General features: G+C 45.8%; 1 protein-coding gene across 1 annotated transcript; it reads left to right on the plus strand.

Moving 5' to 3' along the window:
• Positions 1-1,675: 1,675 nt before the first annotated feature.
• On the plus strand, positions 1,676-18,223 carry LOC121560756 (indian hedgehog B protein-like). Its single transcript, XM_045215546.1, has 3 exons — positions 1,676-3,202; positions 14,228-14,489; positions 16,782-18,223. Exons 1-3 carry the CDS (start codon positions 2,903-2,905, stop codon positions 17,483-17,485), a joined length of 1,266 nt encoding a protein of 421 aa, XP_045071481.1. The 5' UTR covers positions 1,676-2,902; the 3' UTR covers positions 17,486-18,223.
• Positions 18,224-18,384: the final 161 nt, after the last annotated feature.

Consider the following 18,384-nt stretch of genomic DNA (forward strand, 5'->3'; position numbering starts at 1 on the left):
TGGATGTTACACTATATATACAAAAATATGTGGACACCCCTTCAAATTAGTGGATTTGGCTATTTCAGCCACACCGTTGCTGACAGGTGTATGAAATCGAGCACACCGCCATGCAATCTCCATAGACAAACATTGGCAGTAGAATGGCCGTACTGAAGAGCTCAGTGACTTTCAACGTGGCACCGTCATAGGATGCCACCTTTCCAACAAGTCATTTCGTCAAATTTCTGCCCTGCTAGAGCTGCGCCGGTCAACTGTAAGTGCTGTTATTGTGAAGTGGAAACGTCTAGGAGCAACAACGGCTCAGCCATGAAGTGGTAGGCCACACAAGCCCACAGAATGGGACCGGCGAGTGCTGAAGTGCGTGGTGAAAAATCGTCTGTCCTCGGTTGCAACACTCACTACCGAGTTCCAAACTATAATAAATAATATAATATGCCATTTAGCAGACGCTTTTATCCAAAGCGACTTAAGTAGTGCATAAGGGGGTGGTCCGGGGATGAACCCACTACCTGGCGAAGCGCGTGTACCAGCTGAGCTACAGAGGACCACAACTGCCTCTAGAAGCAACGTCAGCACAATAACTGTTCGTCGGGAGCTTCATTAAATACGTTTCCATGGCCGAGCAGCCGCACACAAGGCTAAGATCACCATGAGCAATGCCAAGCGTCGGCTGGAGTGGTGTAAAGCTCGCCGCCATTGGACTCGGGAGCAGTGGAAACGCGTTCTCTGGAGTGATGAATCACGCTTCACCATCTGGCAGTCCGACGGACGAATCTGGGTTGGTAGATGCCAGGAGAACGCTACCTGCCCGAATGCATAGTGCCAACTGTAAAGTTTGGTGGAGGAAGAATAATGGTCTGGAGCTGTTTTTCATGGTTCGGGCTAGGCCACTTAGTTCCAGTGAGGGGAAATCTTAACCCTACAGCATACAATGACATTCTAGACAATGATGTGCTTCTAACTTGATTCCAACTTTGTGGCAACAGTTTGGGGAAGGCCCTTTCCTGTTTCAGCATGACAATGCCCCAGTGCACAAAGCGAGGTTCATACAGAAATTGTTTGTCGATCGGTGTGGATGAACTTGACTGGCCTGCACAGAGTCCTGACCTCAACCCAATCTAACACCTTTGGGAGGAATTGGAACGCCGACTGTGAGCCTGGCCTAATCGCCCAACATCAGTGCCCGACCTCACTAATGCTCATGTGGCTGAATGAAGTCCCCACAGCAATGTTCCAACATCTAGTGGAAAGCCTTCCCAGAAGAGTGGAGGCTGTTATAGCAGCAAAGGGGGGACCAACTCCATATTAATGCCCATGATTTTGGAATGAGATGTTCGACGAGCAGGTGTCCACATACTTATGGTCATGTAGTGTAATTAGGCTCGTCTTCCAGATGTTTAGTTGGGGTCAACAACAAATAGCTAATTCCACAGCAGTTCAGTCTTTGTAAAGCTGACCTCAAATTGTATACAATAATACAATTGTGTTCTCTACAAAACATATTGTACTAGGTTAACAGGGTACTTAAAATAAAGGTAAAATAAAAAATAAAGGTTAACAGGGTACTTAAAATAAAGGTTAAATAAAAAATAAAAAAGGTTAACAGGGTACTTAAAAGGTGCAATCGCCAATATCTACTATCATTTCAATGAATGATATAGGTCTACACATTGATTCTTAAGAAAGTGTTACCAATATAACTTATAAATGTCCCTTGAGCATGAATAAAAAAATACATTTAGGATTGTGAAATTAAATATTTCTTACTTTAAAAGGTTCCTTTGGGTTTAGGCTCCTTCTCAGCTCTTTTGTTCTCAGTAGCAGGTATTATGTATGTATATTATGTATGAGCAGGTGTCCACATACTTTTGGTCATGTAGTGTATGTTAATAATGGCTTGTGGGACAGACTCCGGGGTGGGTTACAGGAGTCGTCGACGGGGTTTGGATGTCCTGACTGTCTCTTTTGGTGAAACCAGACCTACTCGCCGCAATTTACCGCGCTTCTCACCGAGGGCGATTCAATTATATTCGCATGAACCCTATTCTGAGGGAAAAGGAGCGCGGGTGTGTGTACGTGCGTCCGTGCGCGCGCCCCCCCCTGTGTGTGTTTCACCACGGTATGAGTTCAAGATAGTCGCACGGGTCCAAAGGACAGTGTGTGCGCGAGTCTAGACGGCCGTAGGCTGGTATTTGTCTAGCACAGTGGCGTTGAGCGGAGAGAGCCGAGCGTGTGGGCAATAAAGTGAAATGGCTCGGCCGGGCTGACCCGATGGGAGGAGAGGTAGGCTGGGACGGGATAGAGGGCAGGACTGGCAGGGCGCGGTCTCCTCCACGGCATCTGATCTTTCGGAACTCTTCCATTTCCAGTTGAGCGGAGAGTCTCGCACCACAGGCCACGCATTGAAAGCCGAGTGGCAGGAAAACCGCTGCGGGGACACCCTTTGACCGCTACCCAAAAGCCCAGTCAGTCTGCGCACCGGGGCCTGTCTGACTGAGGGACGTTTCTCACAGCTAGGGAACGGCTTTGAACCTGTCTGCCAAGATAAACGGATCTTTCCCTATTTATGAGCCTGTCTCCGCTTGGACTGGGAGAGGAGACGTTCACCGTGAGAGGAGCAGCTGAACGCACCCGCACTTTATTATAGGGGATCTTACCTGGGGTTCTAAAAGACGCCGGCGCGGTACTACATCTCCAGTAGCGCACTGTCCTTTTGCGCGCCGGGATATGGCGAGTTTTGGGGACTCGGTGATTCATTTGTAACTGTCCTGTCCTCCTCCCCCTCTTGTACCCTGTGAAAGGAGATAATCAGCGACCAGGGGGAGGAGGTGTTTTAAATTGATCAGTGACATTTTTCTGTCACCTCCATCCGGGGTGTCCGTTGGCGTGGGTGAGTGGAATGCTACTCCCCAGGCTCGTGGCGTGCCTCGCCGGGTGCGCAGTGATTCTCTCGCAGGTCAGCGAGGGCTGCGGACCGGGAAGGGGATATGGCAAGAGGCGGTCACCGAGGAAGCTTGCGCCACTTGCCTACAAGCAGTTCAGCCCTAACGTAGCCGAGAAGACACTAGGTGCGAGTGGTCGACATGAGGGGAAAATAACCCGGAACTCGGAGCGCTTCAAAGAGCTGACCCCGAACTATAACCCTGACATCATCTTCAAAGATGAAGAGAACACAGGTGCGGACCGGATGATGACACAGGTAAGACTAGCCTAGACCCTGTATAGACTAGATTCGTAAAGCCCTACTGTGATAACATGTTTCATTGGCCATGTCAAACACATATCTGCACTTGGGACACTTGCTTTTATGTGGGTTTGGGTATCTGCCTATAGCCTACCTCTTGTACTTTGCTCAGCCTTTAAACCCGTGGACCTGTCTTATCGATGCGGTGTTATTGACTTTGGTTTCCTGGCCCGGAGCTGTGCACAGCACTGATTACAGAGAGTGCGTATTTGCACAACGTGCTCGAGTCACGCAATCCAAAGAGCGTATTGTTGGCAAAGGGATAGATATGGAGGGTGACTCAGAATGTTATTGGGATATGGAGAGGTTTGCAAGTATGTCCCTCATCAGGTCACCCGCAGGACGTCAGTTGGACTAGTCTTATGGTTGGTTCCAGCATGTTTCGTCCAGAGCTGATAATAGCATCGCATGAGATATTAGGAGTTCATTGAAACTGGGGCTGCCGCATGCGTAAAGCTGGGCAGCGGTAACAAACCCTATAACGCAACCCCTTCTACAAAAGTACGGAATAGTGGAAGCATGTAATTAAAACACTATGTCCTCTGTATTCACATAATTTTGGGGGGAAAACACCCAATCGTCCTATTTGGTCAGAGCCTGACTCGGAGCATATGCAAATGTTTACCGTTCGTTTTAGCCTGACTGGCCAGAGTTAACGGTCGCTTTTTGGACTGTCAGAATTTTTACGACACGCTCATTGATGTGGTTCCAAGAGTGGAATTTATTTGACTTCAATTCCCTAGGAATAAAGTATTTATATCTGCCTCTTGTGACCACGGGCTTCCTATGAAAGCACGAGCGTTTATGTCCCCCATGTGGAAATAGAGTGCCCGATCTCACTCGGTTTTCAGCTGTCACCTCGCTCCAATCGCACACAAACACACAGGGCTGCGCGTTTAACTTGACCTGCGCACAATTTATGTGCTACAAGCGCGACCGCCGCCGCCAGCCACAGGAGACAACCTCCTGTTTGTTTTTCACCATTTTGTGTTCTTTTTCTGTTTGTTTTTTAAGCACGCATGTGCAAAAATAGTCCACTTCACATGCATTCAAGCCTTAATTATACACATTTTTTCGCCTCTTATTTTTAAATCAGCGGTGGTGACTTGCCTGCCCGCGAGTGGCACTGGAGCGCTCATACAGACGTGACTGTTCAGCGGCCGAAGCCATAGGTGTGCACACGGCACAGGCACGTGTTGTCAACTCGGCATCGAATGTTTGTGTAGCTCGTGGTTAGTGCGAAACCGCTCCTACAGAAACCCCGTCGATCTGTACCTTGAAAGTAAAACCAACAAAATTAATCTACTGATTTATGGACTCGAGTTCGTGTCTGCGACCGCAGAGGAAAAAATAGATGTTAAAATCCACACCACTCTGTGAAAAGGCATCTATTGCGACTCTGCAATGAGCTATTCTTATCCCCGTGAACCTGAGTTAGGACCGACATGGAAAAATAAGTTAGAACACCATTCATAGATTTTGAAATACAGCATTGGCCAAACTAATAGCCTAAGCCTATTCAAATGCAACACGTAAAAGACGCATAGTGTCAAAAGATTATTGTAGCATATAGGGGCCACCACCAACTTAGCCCGAGTTGAGCTGTTCAGTTGGCCTAGAGTGGCAGTGCCTCTGCCTATGTCTCCTCTTAATAGAAATCCTGCGGTAGAATACATACACTGATTGCACAAAACATTAGGAACACCAGGTGAATCCAGGTGAAAGCTATGATCCCTTATTGATGTCACTTGTTAAATCCACTTCAATCAGTGTAGATGTGGGGAGAAGACAGGTTAAATAATGATTTTTAAGCCTTGAGACAATTGAGACGGATTGTGTATGTGTGCCATTCAGAGGGTGAATGGGCAAGACAAAATATTTACGTACCTTTGAACAGGGTATGGTAGTAAGTGCCAGGCGCACTGGGTTAAGTGTCAAAAACTGCAACGCTCAACAGTTTCCTGTGTGTATCAAGAATGGTCCACCACCCAAAGGACATCCAGCCAACTTGACACAACTGTAGGAAGCATTGGAGTCAACATGGGCCAGCATCCCTGTGGAACTCCTTTCGACACCTTGTAGAGTCCATGCCCCCAACAAATTGAGGCTGTTCTGAGGGCAAAAGGGGGGAAACTCAATATTAGGAAGGTGTTCCTAATGTTTTGTACGCTCAGTGTATGTGTATATATACATATATGCCAAGCGTCACGTCTGGAGGAAATCTGGCACCATCCCTATGGTGAAGCATGGTGGTGGCAGCATCATGCTGTGGGGATGTTTTTCAGCGGCAGGGACTGGGAGACTAGTCAGGATCGAGGGAAAGATGAACGGAGCAAAGTACAGAGAGATCCTTGATGAAAACCTGCTCCAGAGCGCTCAGGACCTCAGACTGGGACGAAGGTTCACCTTCCAACAGGACAACAACCCTAAGCACACAGCCAAGACAACGCAGGAGTGGCTTCGGGACAAGTCTCTGAATGTCCAGCCAGAGCCCGGACTTGAACCCGATCGAACATCTCTGGAGAGACCTGAAAATAGCTGTGCAGCGACGCTCCCCATCCAACCTGACAGAGCTTGAGAGGATCTGCAGAGAAGAATGGGAGAAACTCCCCAGATACAGGTGTGCCAAGCTTGTAGCGTCATACCCAAGAAGACTCGAAGCTGTAATCGCTGCCAAAGGTGCTTCAACAAAGTACTGAGTAAAGGGTCTGAATACTTATGTAAATGTCATATTTATGTTTTTTCGTTTTTTATAAATTTGCACACAAAAAATAAAACCTGTTTTTGCTTTGTCATTATGGGGTATTGAGTGTAGATTGATGAGGAAAAATACAATTTAATCAATTTTAGAACAAGGCTGTAACGTAACAAAATGTGGAAAATGTCAAGGGGTCTGAATACTTTCCGAATGCGCTATATATATATATCATATATATATATATATATATATATAGTACCAGTCAAAAGTCTGGACACACATTTACATTTACGTCATTTAGCAGACGCTCTTATCCAGAGCGACTTTGTTAGAGCCGATTTGGGCATATTTTGTATAAAAGACTGAACATACTGAGCTCCATGTACATTTGTGTAAATATATTAAATATTAATGTATATGATGAAATATTAGGTACGTACCTTTATGATTTATTTACTGGATTGAGATATATTCATTTGTTATTAGTGTAACTCAGTTTTTGGCCCCCCCTCTTGCCCATTCATTGTACTGTGTTAATTGTGTTAGTATAAAGGCAGGAAGTTGGGCCTTCGGGGGGAGGAGTCCTTGCTAGATGCGGGAGCGGTATAGTTTTTTGACCATATAGACATACAGAAATACAGACAGACAGGTCATATTATATTATGTATTTGCATTTCAAGTAATCTCTGCTTTAAGTTGATTGGAGAATACCTTTTTGTTAGATAAGAAGAATAAACATTTTTTGTTGCACTATATCCCTGGATCTCATTGAATGTTTGGCCGTTTGGAAACGAAGAGTGTGGACTGTATGCGTCCGAAACAACCCCGCTTCAGGCTAGGGCAGTGGCTATGGTAAAGAGGAAAGGAAGCCACTACAGACTTACATATATATTTTTTTTTTCCATACCCCCTGTGGGAATTGAACCCACAACCCTGGTGTTGCAAACGCCATGCTCTATCAACTGAGCTACATCCCTGCCGGCCATTCCCTCCCCTACCCTGGACGACGCTGGGCCAATTGCGCGCCGCCCCATGGGTCTCCCGGTCACGGCCGGCTACGACAGAGCCTGGATTCTACTCATTCAAGGGTTTTTATTTATTTAGACTATTTTTTACATTATAGAATAATAGTGAAGACATCAAAACTATGAAATAACAAATATTGAATGTGTTCGTAACCAAAAAAAGTGTTTTATATTTAAGTTTCTTCAAATAGCCACCCTTTGCCTTGATGACAGTTTTGCACACTCTTGACATTCTCTCAACCAGCTTCATGAGGTAGTCACCTGGAATGTATTTCAATTAACAGGTGTGCCTTGTTAAAAGTTAATTTGTGTAATTTCTTTCCTTCTTAATGCGTTTGAGCCAATCAGTTGTGTTGTGACAAGGTAGGGGGGTATACAGAAGATAGCCCTATTTGGCTATAGCCCTATTTGGTAAAAGACCAAGTCCATATTATGGCGAGAACAGCTCAAATAAGCAAAGAGAAACGACAGTCCATCATTACTTTAAGACATGAAGGTCGGTCAATACGGAACATTTCAAGAACTTTTAAAGTTTTTTCAAATGCAGTCTCAAAAACCATCAAGCACTATGACGAAACTGGATCTCATGTGGACCGCCACAAGAATGGAAGACCCAGAGTTACCTCTGCTGCAGAGGATAAGTTCAGTTAAGTTACCAGCCTCAGAAATTGCAGCCCAAATAAATGCTTCACAGAGTTCAAGTAACAGACACATCTCAACTTCAACTGTTCAGAGGGGACTGTGTGAATCAGGCCTTCATGGTCGAATTCCTGCAAAGAAATCCCTACTAAAGGACACAAATAAGAAGAAGTGACCTGCTTGGGCCAAGAAACACGAGCAAAATGACATTAGACCGTTGGAAATTTTGTTTTTGGTCTGGAGTCCAAATTGGAGATGTTTGGTTCCAACCGTCGTGTCTTTGTGAGACGCGGTGTGGGTGAACGGATGATCTCCACATGTATGGAGGAGGTGACACTGTCTGTGATTTATTTAGAATTCAAGGCACACTTAACCAGCATGGCTACCACAGCATTCTGCAGCGATACGCCATCCTATCTGGTTTGGGCTTAGTGGGACTATCATTTGTTTTTTAACAGGACAATGACCCAACACACCTCCAGGCTGTGTAAGGGCTATTTTACCAAGAAGGAGAGTGATGGAGTGCTGCATCAGATGACCTGGCATCCACAATCCCCTGACCTCAACCCAATTGAGATGGTTTGGGATGAGTCGGACGGCAGAGTGAAGGAAAAGCAGCCAACAAGTGCTCAGCATATGTGGAAACTCTTTCAAGACTGTTGCAAAAGCATTCCAGGTGAAGCTGGTTGAGAGAATGCCAAGAGTGTGAAAAGTTGTCATCAAGGCAAAGGGTGGCTATTTGAAGAATCTCAAATATAAAATATATTTTGATTTGTTTAACACTTTTATGTTACTACATGATTCCATATGTGTTATTTCATCGTTTTGATGTCTTCACTATTATTCTACAATGTAGAAAATAGTAAAAATAAAGAAAAACCCGTGAATGAGTAGGTGTGTCCAAACTTTTGACTGGTACTGTATATATATATATATATACAGTGGGGAGAACAAGTATTTAATACACTTCCTATTTTGCAGGTTTTCCTACTTACAAAGCATGTAGAGGTCTGTAATTTTTATCATAGGTACACTTCAACTGTGAGAGACGGAATCTAAAACAAAAATCCAGAAAATCACATTGTATGATTTTTAAGTAATTAATTTGTATTTTATTGCATGACATAAGTATTTGATACATCAGAATAGCAGAACTTAATATTTGGTACAGAAACCTTTGTTTGCAATTCCAGAGATCATACGTTTCCTGTAGGTCTTGACCAGGTTTGCACACACTGCAGCAGGGATTTTGGCCCACTCCTCCATACAGACCTTCTCCAGATCCTTCAGGTTTTGAGGCTGTCGCTGGGCAATACGGACTTTCAGCTCCCTCCAAAGAAGTTCTATTGGGTTCAGGTCTGGAGAATGGCTAGGCCACTCCAGGACCTTGAGATGCTTCTTACGGAGCCACTCCTTAGTTGCCCTGGCTGTGTGTTTCGGGTCGTTGTCATGCTGGAAGACCCAGCCACGACCCATCTTCAATGCTCTTACTGAGGGAAGGAGGCTGTTGGCCAAGATCTCACGATACATGGCCCCATCCATCCTCCCCTCAATACGGTGCGGTCGTCCTGTCCCCTTTGCAGAAAAGCATCCCCAAAGAATGATGTTTCCACCTCCATGCTTCATGGTTGGGATGGTGTTCTTGGGGTTGTACTCATCCTTCTTCTTCCTCCAAACACGGCGAGTGGAGTTTAGACCAAAAAGCTCTATTTTTGTCTCATCAGACCACATGACCTTCTCCCATTCTTCCTCTGGATCATCCAGATGGTCATTGGCAAACTTCAGACGGGCCTGGACATGCGCTGGCTTGAGCAGGGGGACCTTGCGTGCACTGCAGGATTTTAATCCATGACGGCGTAGTGTGTTACTAATGGTTTTCTTTGAGACTGTGGTCCCAGGTCTCTTCAGGTCATTGACCAGGTCCTGCCGTGTAGTTCTGGGCTGATCCCTCACCTTCCTCATGATCATTGATGCCCCACGAGGTGAGATCTTGCATGGAGCCCCAGACCGAGGGTGATTGACCGTCATCTTGAACTTCTTCCATTTTCTAATAATTGCGCCAACAGTTGTTGCCTTCTCACCAAGCTGCTTGCCTATTGTCCTGTAGCCCATCCCAGCCTTGTGCAGGTCTACAATTTTATCCCTGATGTCCTTACACAGCTCTCTGGTCTTGGCCATTGTGGAGAGGTTGGAGTCTGTTTGATTGAGTGTGTGGACAGGTGTCTTTTATACAGGTCATGAGTTCAAACAGGTGCAGTTAATACAGGTAATGAGTGGAGAACAGGAGGGCTTCTTAAAGAAAAACTAACAGGTCTGTGAGAGCCAGAATTCTTACTGGTTGGTAGGTGATCAAATACTTATGTCATGCAATAAAATGCAAATTAATTACTTAAAAATCATACAATGTGATTTTCTAGATTTTTGTTTTAGATTCCGTCTCTCACAGTTGAAGTGTACCTACAGTGGGGGAAAAAAGTATTTAGTCAGCCACCAATTGTGCAAGTTCTCGCACTTAAAAAGATGAGAGAGGCCTGTAATTTTCATCATAGGTACACGTCAACTACGACAAACATCACATTGTAGGATTTTTAATGAATTTATTTGCAAATTATGGTGGAAAATAAGTATTTGGTCACCTACAAACAAGCAAGATTTCTGGCTCTCACAGACCTGTAACTTCTTCTTTAAGAGGCTCCTCTGTCCTCCACTCGTTACCTGTATTAATGGCACCTGTTTGAACTTGTTATCAGTATAAAAGACACCTGTCCACAACCTCAAACAGTCACACTCCAAACTCCACTATGGCCAAGACCAAAGAGCTGTCAAAGGACACCAGAAACAAAATTGTAGACCTGCACCAGGCTGGGAAGACTGAATCTGCAATAGGTAAGCAGCTTGGTTTGAAGAAATCAACTGTGGGAGCAATTATTAGGAAATGGAAGACATACAAGACCACTGATAATCTCCCTCGATCTGGGGCTCCACGCAAGATCTCACCCCGTTGGGTCAAAATGATCACAAGAACGGTGAGCAAAAATCCCAGAACCACACGGGGAGACCTAGTGAATGACCTGCAGAGAGCTGGGACCAAAGTAACAAAGCCTACCATCAGTAACACACTACGCCGCCAGGGACTCAAATCCTGCAGTGCCAGACGTGTCCCACTGCTTAAGCCAGTACATGTCCAGGCCCGTCTGAAGTTTGCTAGAGTGCATTTGGATGATCCAGAAGAGGATTGGGAGAATGTCATGTGGTCAGATGAAACTTTTTGGTAAAAACTCAACTCGTCGTGTTTGGAGGACAAAGAATGCTGAGTTGCATCCAAAGAACACCATACCTACTGTGAAGCATGGGGGTGGAAACATCATGCTTTGGGGCTGTTTTTCTGCAAAGGGACCAGGACGACTGATCAATGTAAAGGAAAGAATGAATGGGGCCATGTATCGTGAGATTTTGAGTGAAAACCTCCTTCCATCAGCAAGGGCATTGAAGATGAAACGTGGCTGGGTCTTTCAGCATGACAATGATCCCAAACACACCGCCCGGGCAACGAAGGAGTGGCTTCGTAAGAAGCATTTCAAGGTCCTGGAGTGGCCTAGCCAGTCTCCAGATCTCAACCCCATAGAAAATCTTTGGAGGGAGTTGAAAGTCTGTGTTGCCCAGCGACAGCCCCAAAACATCACTGCTCTAGAGGAGATCTGCATGGAGGAATGGGCCAAAATACCAGCAACAGTGTGTGAAAACCTTGTGAAGACTTACAGAAAACGTTTGACCTGTGTCATTGCCAACAAAGGGTATATAACAAAGTATTGAGAAACTTTTGTTATTGACCAAATACTTATTTTCCACCATAATTTGCAAATAAATTCATTAAAAATCCTACAATGTGATTTTCTGGATTTCTTTTTCTCATTTTGTCTGTCAGAGTTGACGTGTACCTATGATGAAAATTACAGGCCTCTCTCATCTTTTTAAGTGGGAGAACTTGCACAATTGGTGGCTGACTAAATACTTTTTTCCCCCACTGTATGATAAAAATTACAGACCTCTACATGCTTTGTAAGTAGGAAAACCTGCAAAATCGGCAGTGTATCAAATACTTGTTCTCCCCACTGTATATATATACAGCGCATTCTGAAAGTATTCAGACCCCTTGACATTTTCCACATTTTGTTACGTTACAGCCTTTGTCTAAAATGGATTAATTGTATTTTTTCCTAATCAATCTACACACAACACCCCATAATGACAAAGCAAAAGTTTTATTTTTTGTGTGCAAATGTATTTAAAATAAAAAAAACGTAATATGACATTTACATAAGTATTCAGACCCTTTACTCAGTACTTTGTTGAAGCACCTTTGGCAGCGATTACAGCCTCGAGTCTTCTTGGGTATGACGCTACAAGTTTGGCACACCTGTATCTGGGGAGTTTCTCCCATTCTTCTCTGCAGATCCTCTCAAGCTCTGTCAGAGTGTATGGGGAGCGTCGCTGCACAACTATTTTCAGGTCTCTCTGCTGCCACCACCATGCTTCACCGTAGGGATGGTGTCAGGTTTCCTCCAGAAGTGACGCTTGGCATTCAGGCCAAAGAGTTAAATCTTGGTTTCATCAGACCAGAGAATCTTGTTTCTCATGGTCTGAGAGTCCTTTAGGTGCGTTTTGGCAAACTCCAAGCGGGATGTCATGTGCCTTTTACTGAGGAGTGGCTTCCGTCTGGCCACTCTACCATAAAGGCCTGATTGGTGTAGTGCTGCAGAGATGGTTGTCCTTCTGGAAGGTTCTCCCATCTCCACAGAGGAACTCTGGAGCTGTCAGTGATCATCGGGTTCTTGGTCACCTCCCTGACCAAGGCCCTTCTCCCGATTGCTCAATTTGGCCTGGCGGCCAGCTCTAGGAAGAGTCTTGGTGGTTCCAAACTTTTTCCATTTAAGGATGATGGAGGCCACTGTGTTCTTGGGGACTTTCAATGCTGCAGAACTGTTTTGGTACCCTTCCCCAGATCTGTGCCTCGATACAATTCTGTCTTGGAACTCTACGGACAATTCCTTCGACCTCATGGCTTGGTTTTTGCTCTGACATGCACTGTCAACTGTGTAACCTTATATAGACAGGTGTGTGCCTTTCCAAATCATGTCCAATCAATTGAATTTACCACAGGTGGACTCCAATCAAGTTGTAGAAACATCTCAAGGATGATTAATGGAAACCGGATGCACCTGAGCTCAATTTTGAGTCTCATAGCATAGAGTCTGAATACTTATGTAAATAAGGTATTTCTGTTTTATAGGGTATTGTGTGTAGATTGATGAGGATTTTATTTTATTTTATCAGTTTTAGAATAAGCTTTTTCAAAGGGTCTGAATACTTTCCGAATTCACTGTATATATATACCTACCAGACATGTACACTGTATGTGTTAGAAACGGAAATGTACACAGGGTGAAACAGTAAGGGCCTGTGTATATCACCGGCTCAGGGAAACGTGTGACCTAACCCACCCTTTCAGTCTGCAGAAGCTATGTGTCACACTGTCTACATGACACCCTGTCCCTCAAATTCAAATCTGGACCTCCAAGCCAGTTCTATTGCTTTTTTGTCATTCTTCCCCTCTAATCAGGGAATGATTTAGACCTGGGACACCCGGTGAGTGCAATTAATGATCAGGTAGAACAGAAAACCAGCACTAGTCCGGACCTCCTATAGGGTGAGATTTGAATACCCCTGCTCCAATGGTTTTCACAGTTATCACAATAAATTAGTGGCATGTCTCCTATTGGGGATGATGGTGACAAAAAGAATGAGAGATTCAGCTTTAGCTGATCTTAGGGCAAGTGTGTGTGTGTGTGTGCTTGGTTTGTGTGTGGGGTGCGGACTAGGGGGCGTCCAACACCCTCAGGGTCCTCAATAGGCCCTCTCACCTCTATTTGCTCACCCTCACCAAACCCAAATTTGGGGAGAGCTGCATTGGCGTGCTGTCCATACCCACGTCTCCCTCAATCCTCCTCTCTAATACCCTCTAACTTCACCCCCCTACCCCAATACCCCCCTAACCTCACCCCAACCCACCCTACCTCTCCACCCTTTCTCTGGTCCCTAACTTAGACTCTCAGCCTCCTCTCTCGCCACAGAGAGCAAACACCAGGGCTGATGGGACTGTGGGGGTGGGGGGGCATTGTCGGCTGGCCAGATGCAGGGGGGTGGTGTTGGGGAGTGGAGCCTTCTGTGGTGGGGTGGCTGGTTGGTTGAACAGCCCCAGGCTTCTACGTTGGTTGGATTGGGTGGATGCCTGATGGATAGCTATAGGACCAGGGTTCTTTCTCAATTGGCTGTCCTCGAATACTTGCTTAGGGACTATTGATCTTTCTCCTCCAATGCGTTTTGAGCAGGAGGTGAGAAAAGAGGACATGAGGAATCAAGGAAAGACCATTGGGAAAGAGTTATGGACTACATTGAGATGGATGTGTAATCATTCTTTCAGCCATTTTATGTCCATGAACTGTCATAAATGCACTTTGGATTACACACTGACGCATGTAGTATAACCCCACATCTCTAACACTCCTGTCTCTCTTGCCTCCCTCCCATGACCCTTAAACCTTGACCCTCCCCGGGCAGCGCTGCAAGGACAAGCTGAACTCTCTGGCCATCTCGGTGATGAACCTGTGGCCAGGGGTGCGCCTCCGGGTCACTGAGGGCTGGGACGAGGACGGACACCATTCTGAGGAGTCGCTCCACTACGAGGGACGGGCGGTTGACATCACGACCTCTGACCGCGACCGCAACAAGTACGCCATGTTGGCTCGACTGGCTGTGGAGGCCGGCTTCGACTGGGTCTACTACGAGTCCAAGGCCCACGTGCACTGCAGCGTTAAGTCGGGTGAGAGACGGAGAGAGAGGGGGAGGGGGAGGGGGAGGGGGAGGGGGAGAGCAAGAGCGAGAGCGAGAGGGAGATTGAACAAGCATCAGAGAGAGACTGGAGGATGGTGAATGTAGCAGTAACACACTGTGATGTCTGTTTCACTTAACTGCCACTAACGCAAAACAACAACCTCTCACTCTTTCTCGGGACACGATAATAGTGAAAATATGAATAGTGAATGATTTGATACACAGTGAATGATTTGAGAGGGTTTTTGACTGCCTTCACCTTAACTGGACACACACTGGACACACACTTAGCAGAGGAGGGACAGCAACAGTCCTCTATCTTCCTTACTTGGAAAACCTAACACTGAACCACTTGAAGACGTCCTTCAACTGTGGCCACCTCGTCACTATGGATCAAATCAAAATGGATGCCTGCTTTTTTTGTCACAGCTAGAGGGACATACAGCCGCTTTGGGTGACTGACTTCCCAGCTTCTTTCCTAACCCCTTTACCGCAACTGTCTCTTGACACGTCTATGAGCCGTCCTGCTTAAAGCTTACATTTGGATCAGTAGAGTGACTCACCATTAAGGGAGAGGTAGCTACTGCAACTTTACATGGTCCCTTACTTCACACTTACTCACTCCAACTTTATGTGGTCCCTTACTTCACACTTACTCACTCCAACTTTACGTGGTCACTCACCCACTCACTCACTCACTCACAAACCGCCTTTTGCTAGAAATGTCTCCCTTATGTTAGTGGCATGCTATGCTGCGGCAGTATGTGTTGGTGCGCAGCATTGCTTCAGTTTACTTTGTGTCTCTCTTCTGCTTCTTTTTCCTCCCATTGATGTAGCCTCATTGATGTAGCCTCATTGATAAAGCCACAGACGTTAGTAGTGTAGCTAAGCGATGACCCTTGTTCAGGACTGATTTGGTTGTCAGGGGAACGGTATAGAACACAGAACAGAATAACTAGAATAGAACACAACAGAGCAGACAGATCAAATAAAATAAAAAATTTATTTTTCACATGCGCCGAATACAATGGGTTCACCTTACCGTGAACTGCTTAGTTACAAGCCCTTAACCAACAATGCAGTTCAAGAAAGAGTTAAGAAAATATTTACTAAATAAACGAAGGTAAAAAATAATACAATCTCTCTTCCCTTGTACTATGTGGTGCCTGAAATGCTCTTTTCCCTCTGTCCTCTCCATTTGTTTTCCCTCTGTCCTCTCTTCATTTATTTTCCCTCTGTTCCTTCTCTTTCCTTCTTACCCAGATCGGGTTGCGAGTCACCAGTCCTTGACTTGATCGGAAGACGGCACCGGGCACCATCTTTTTATTTTTTATTTTTACTGAAACTGCAAACTGTGAAAAAGAGAAACCACTGAAGAAAGACATCTCTTCGTAGACCAGGAAGTCTAATCTGCTGCTACAAGTGACATCATAATATCAAGGCTTCCCTAAAACTCCATTGTAACACTCACTGAGTGGGGGACCCAAAAACTGACACCAATAGAAAGAGCCCACCAGGGGGCACTACCCAACCAGACCCCTACTCAATTCAGGACTGGAAAGGTGAATGTTGAAAGATGGCTCAGTGTGACAAAACAAGAAGAAGAAGAAAGATTGACCAAGAAAGTGTAGGGTGAAATTGCCCCTAGCGCTGATCTTGGGTCAGTTTTGTATTTTCCCCACTAATGGTTAAGTTTAGGATTGGGGGAACGGAAGCTGATCCTAGATCTGTGTCTAGGGAAAACTTCACCCCTGAGCAACCAAGTACATGGCATGTTACACCATACATTGGAGATAATTGGGAGATGATGTGGAGTTTGAGGTTATGTTGGTGCAGTGGGCGGAGTCTTGGTCCACAGATGATTAACCTGAACATTCTCTTTCACACTTCCTGTTTCTCCGATCACTTGGCTGGACCTGGCCTTGGTCCTACCTTGCCCAAATATTTGTGTAGACAGACTTGAGACAGTCCCAATGTACCACATCAAGTTCAGCACCTTAAAACACAAATGTACACACACTGACATACACACACACTGAGGGACGGAAGCACACAGCCGCAGGGGCATGCACGTACACACACACACACACACACACACACACAAATTCAAACAGCAGCTTTAATCTTTCAGCCAGCTTTTGTTCTTTTCTGTGGAGTAGGCGGAAATAAAGATGCTAATATTTAGTTAAAGGGCGGAATAGATTTGCTATGTGTGTACCTGTCCACCACACAGAATGCATTGTTTCACAACCATGTCTCTCTCTCTCTCTCTCTCTGTCAGAGCACTCCGTTGCCGCTAAATCAGGGGGGTGTTTTCCGGGAGGGGCGTGGTTGACCCTAGAGGATGGGGGTCAAAGGTTGATCCAGGACCTGCAGCCGGGTGAGCGAGTCCTCGCCTCTTCAGGGAGCGATGGCAGCGGAGAGCTCGTTTACAGCGAGGTCCTCACCTTTCTGGACCGCGACCCCGCAACCCGGAAGGAATTCTACACCATTGGGACCGAAGGCGGGGTTGGCCTGTCACTCACCGCTGCCCACCTGCTGTTCGTGTCCGAGGGAAACTGCTCTGAAGGGGCAGAGCCAACTCCTGGTAGTATGAGGACGATATATGCCAGCGACGCGCGGCCGGGACAGTGTGTGCTAACCACAGCGGCTGGGGAGGAGGGGAGAAAAGGCGTGGGGCGTCTCTCGCGCATCTCCCGGGTGAGTGTGCAGGAGGACAAGGGCGTGTTTGCGCCCCTCACCCGCCATGGGACACTGTCGGTGAACGGCGTGGTGACGTCGTGCTACGCGGTGGTGGACGGGCATGACCTCGCCCACTGGGCCTTCGCCCCACTCCGCCTGCTGCACCGTTGGACCGGCTCCGCTGGCGGCCATTTTGGAGACACCGGGGTCCACTGGTACTCCCAGTTGCTGTACTGGATAGGCAGTCTGCTGCTGGACTCCGGACATTTCCATCCCTGGGGACTGGCTGACCCAGGGAGGTGAGACTCTAGAGGGGGAGGAGACTGGAGAGGAAATGAGGAAGTAATGTAATCGGCTTGGTTGGGAGATATACAGACCAGTTGACCTACTGGACTGATGCCCCATTGGACCTGACTATCAAAGGGTGGGGCTTACCTTGTTCTCGAGTCTAGCACACTGATGCAGAGGGCGGACTCTCAATAAAAGGGTGGGGCTTGATGACTGACCACGCCCATTTCATTGGAGAGTGGAGATTGAGCCATGAATGAATCTGGACAGACAGACAATATGTGCTCTCTCATGCCATAGTATACAAACCATTGTGACCCCCGCGGAAAAAATACAAATGGGTGTGTCCTCTTCACACAGATGGGACAGGTGGACCTTGTCGTGTCTGTGGGTGAGATCATAGTTCCTAAAGGGGAGAGAGTTTGTTTTATTTAACATTGGGAGGTGTCTCATTGAAATCAAGCTACCATTATGAAAAAAATCCAAAGCATTTTCTTTTGTGATCTTTGTTGATTGCTTCATAGTAAGATGTCGTAACACGACTATGATGTCATAACACGACTATGATGTCGCAACTTGGCAACTGAACAAAAGTATAGGCTCCATGAATAGAACATATCCAGAGGTATGTTATTTTAAGGCAACATTTACTGTATTTTATTAAAGAGATGTCTAAAATGTTTATGATTTTAATATGATGTATAATGAGATATTTAAAGATTTATTTTTTGAAATTAAATATTATGGAAATGCTCCTGGTTTTGTTGTCTATTTTAAATCCCAACTTTGTAACTATCTTTGCTGTAGATATGGACCCAAACAACAACTTTAAAGGCTGAAGCCATAAAAGTTATATGAAGGCGTCATAAAGCCTTTAACGTTGTTGTTTCTTAAGTCTTGGCACAGCTGTCTCT

Source organism: Coregonus clupeaformis, unplaced genomic scaffold, assembly GCF_020615455.1.
Source record: "Coregonus clupeaformis isolate EN_2021a unplaced genomic scaffold, ASM2061545v1 scaf0471, whole genome shotgun sequence".
Lineage (NCBI taxonomy): Eukaryota > Metazoa > Chordata > Actinopteri > Salmoniformes > Salmonidae > Coregonus > Coregonus clupeaformis.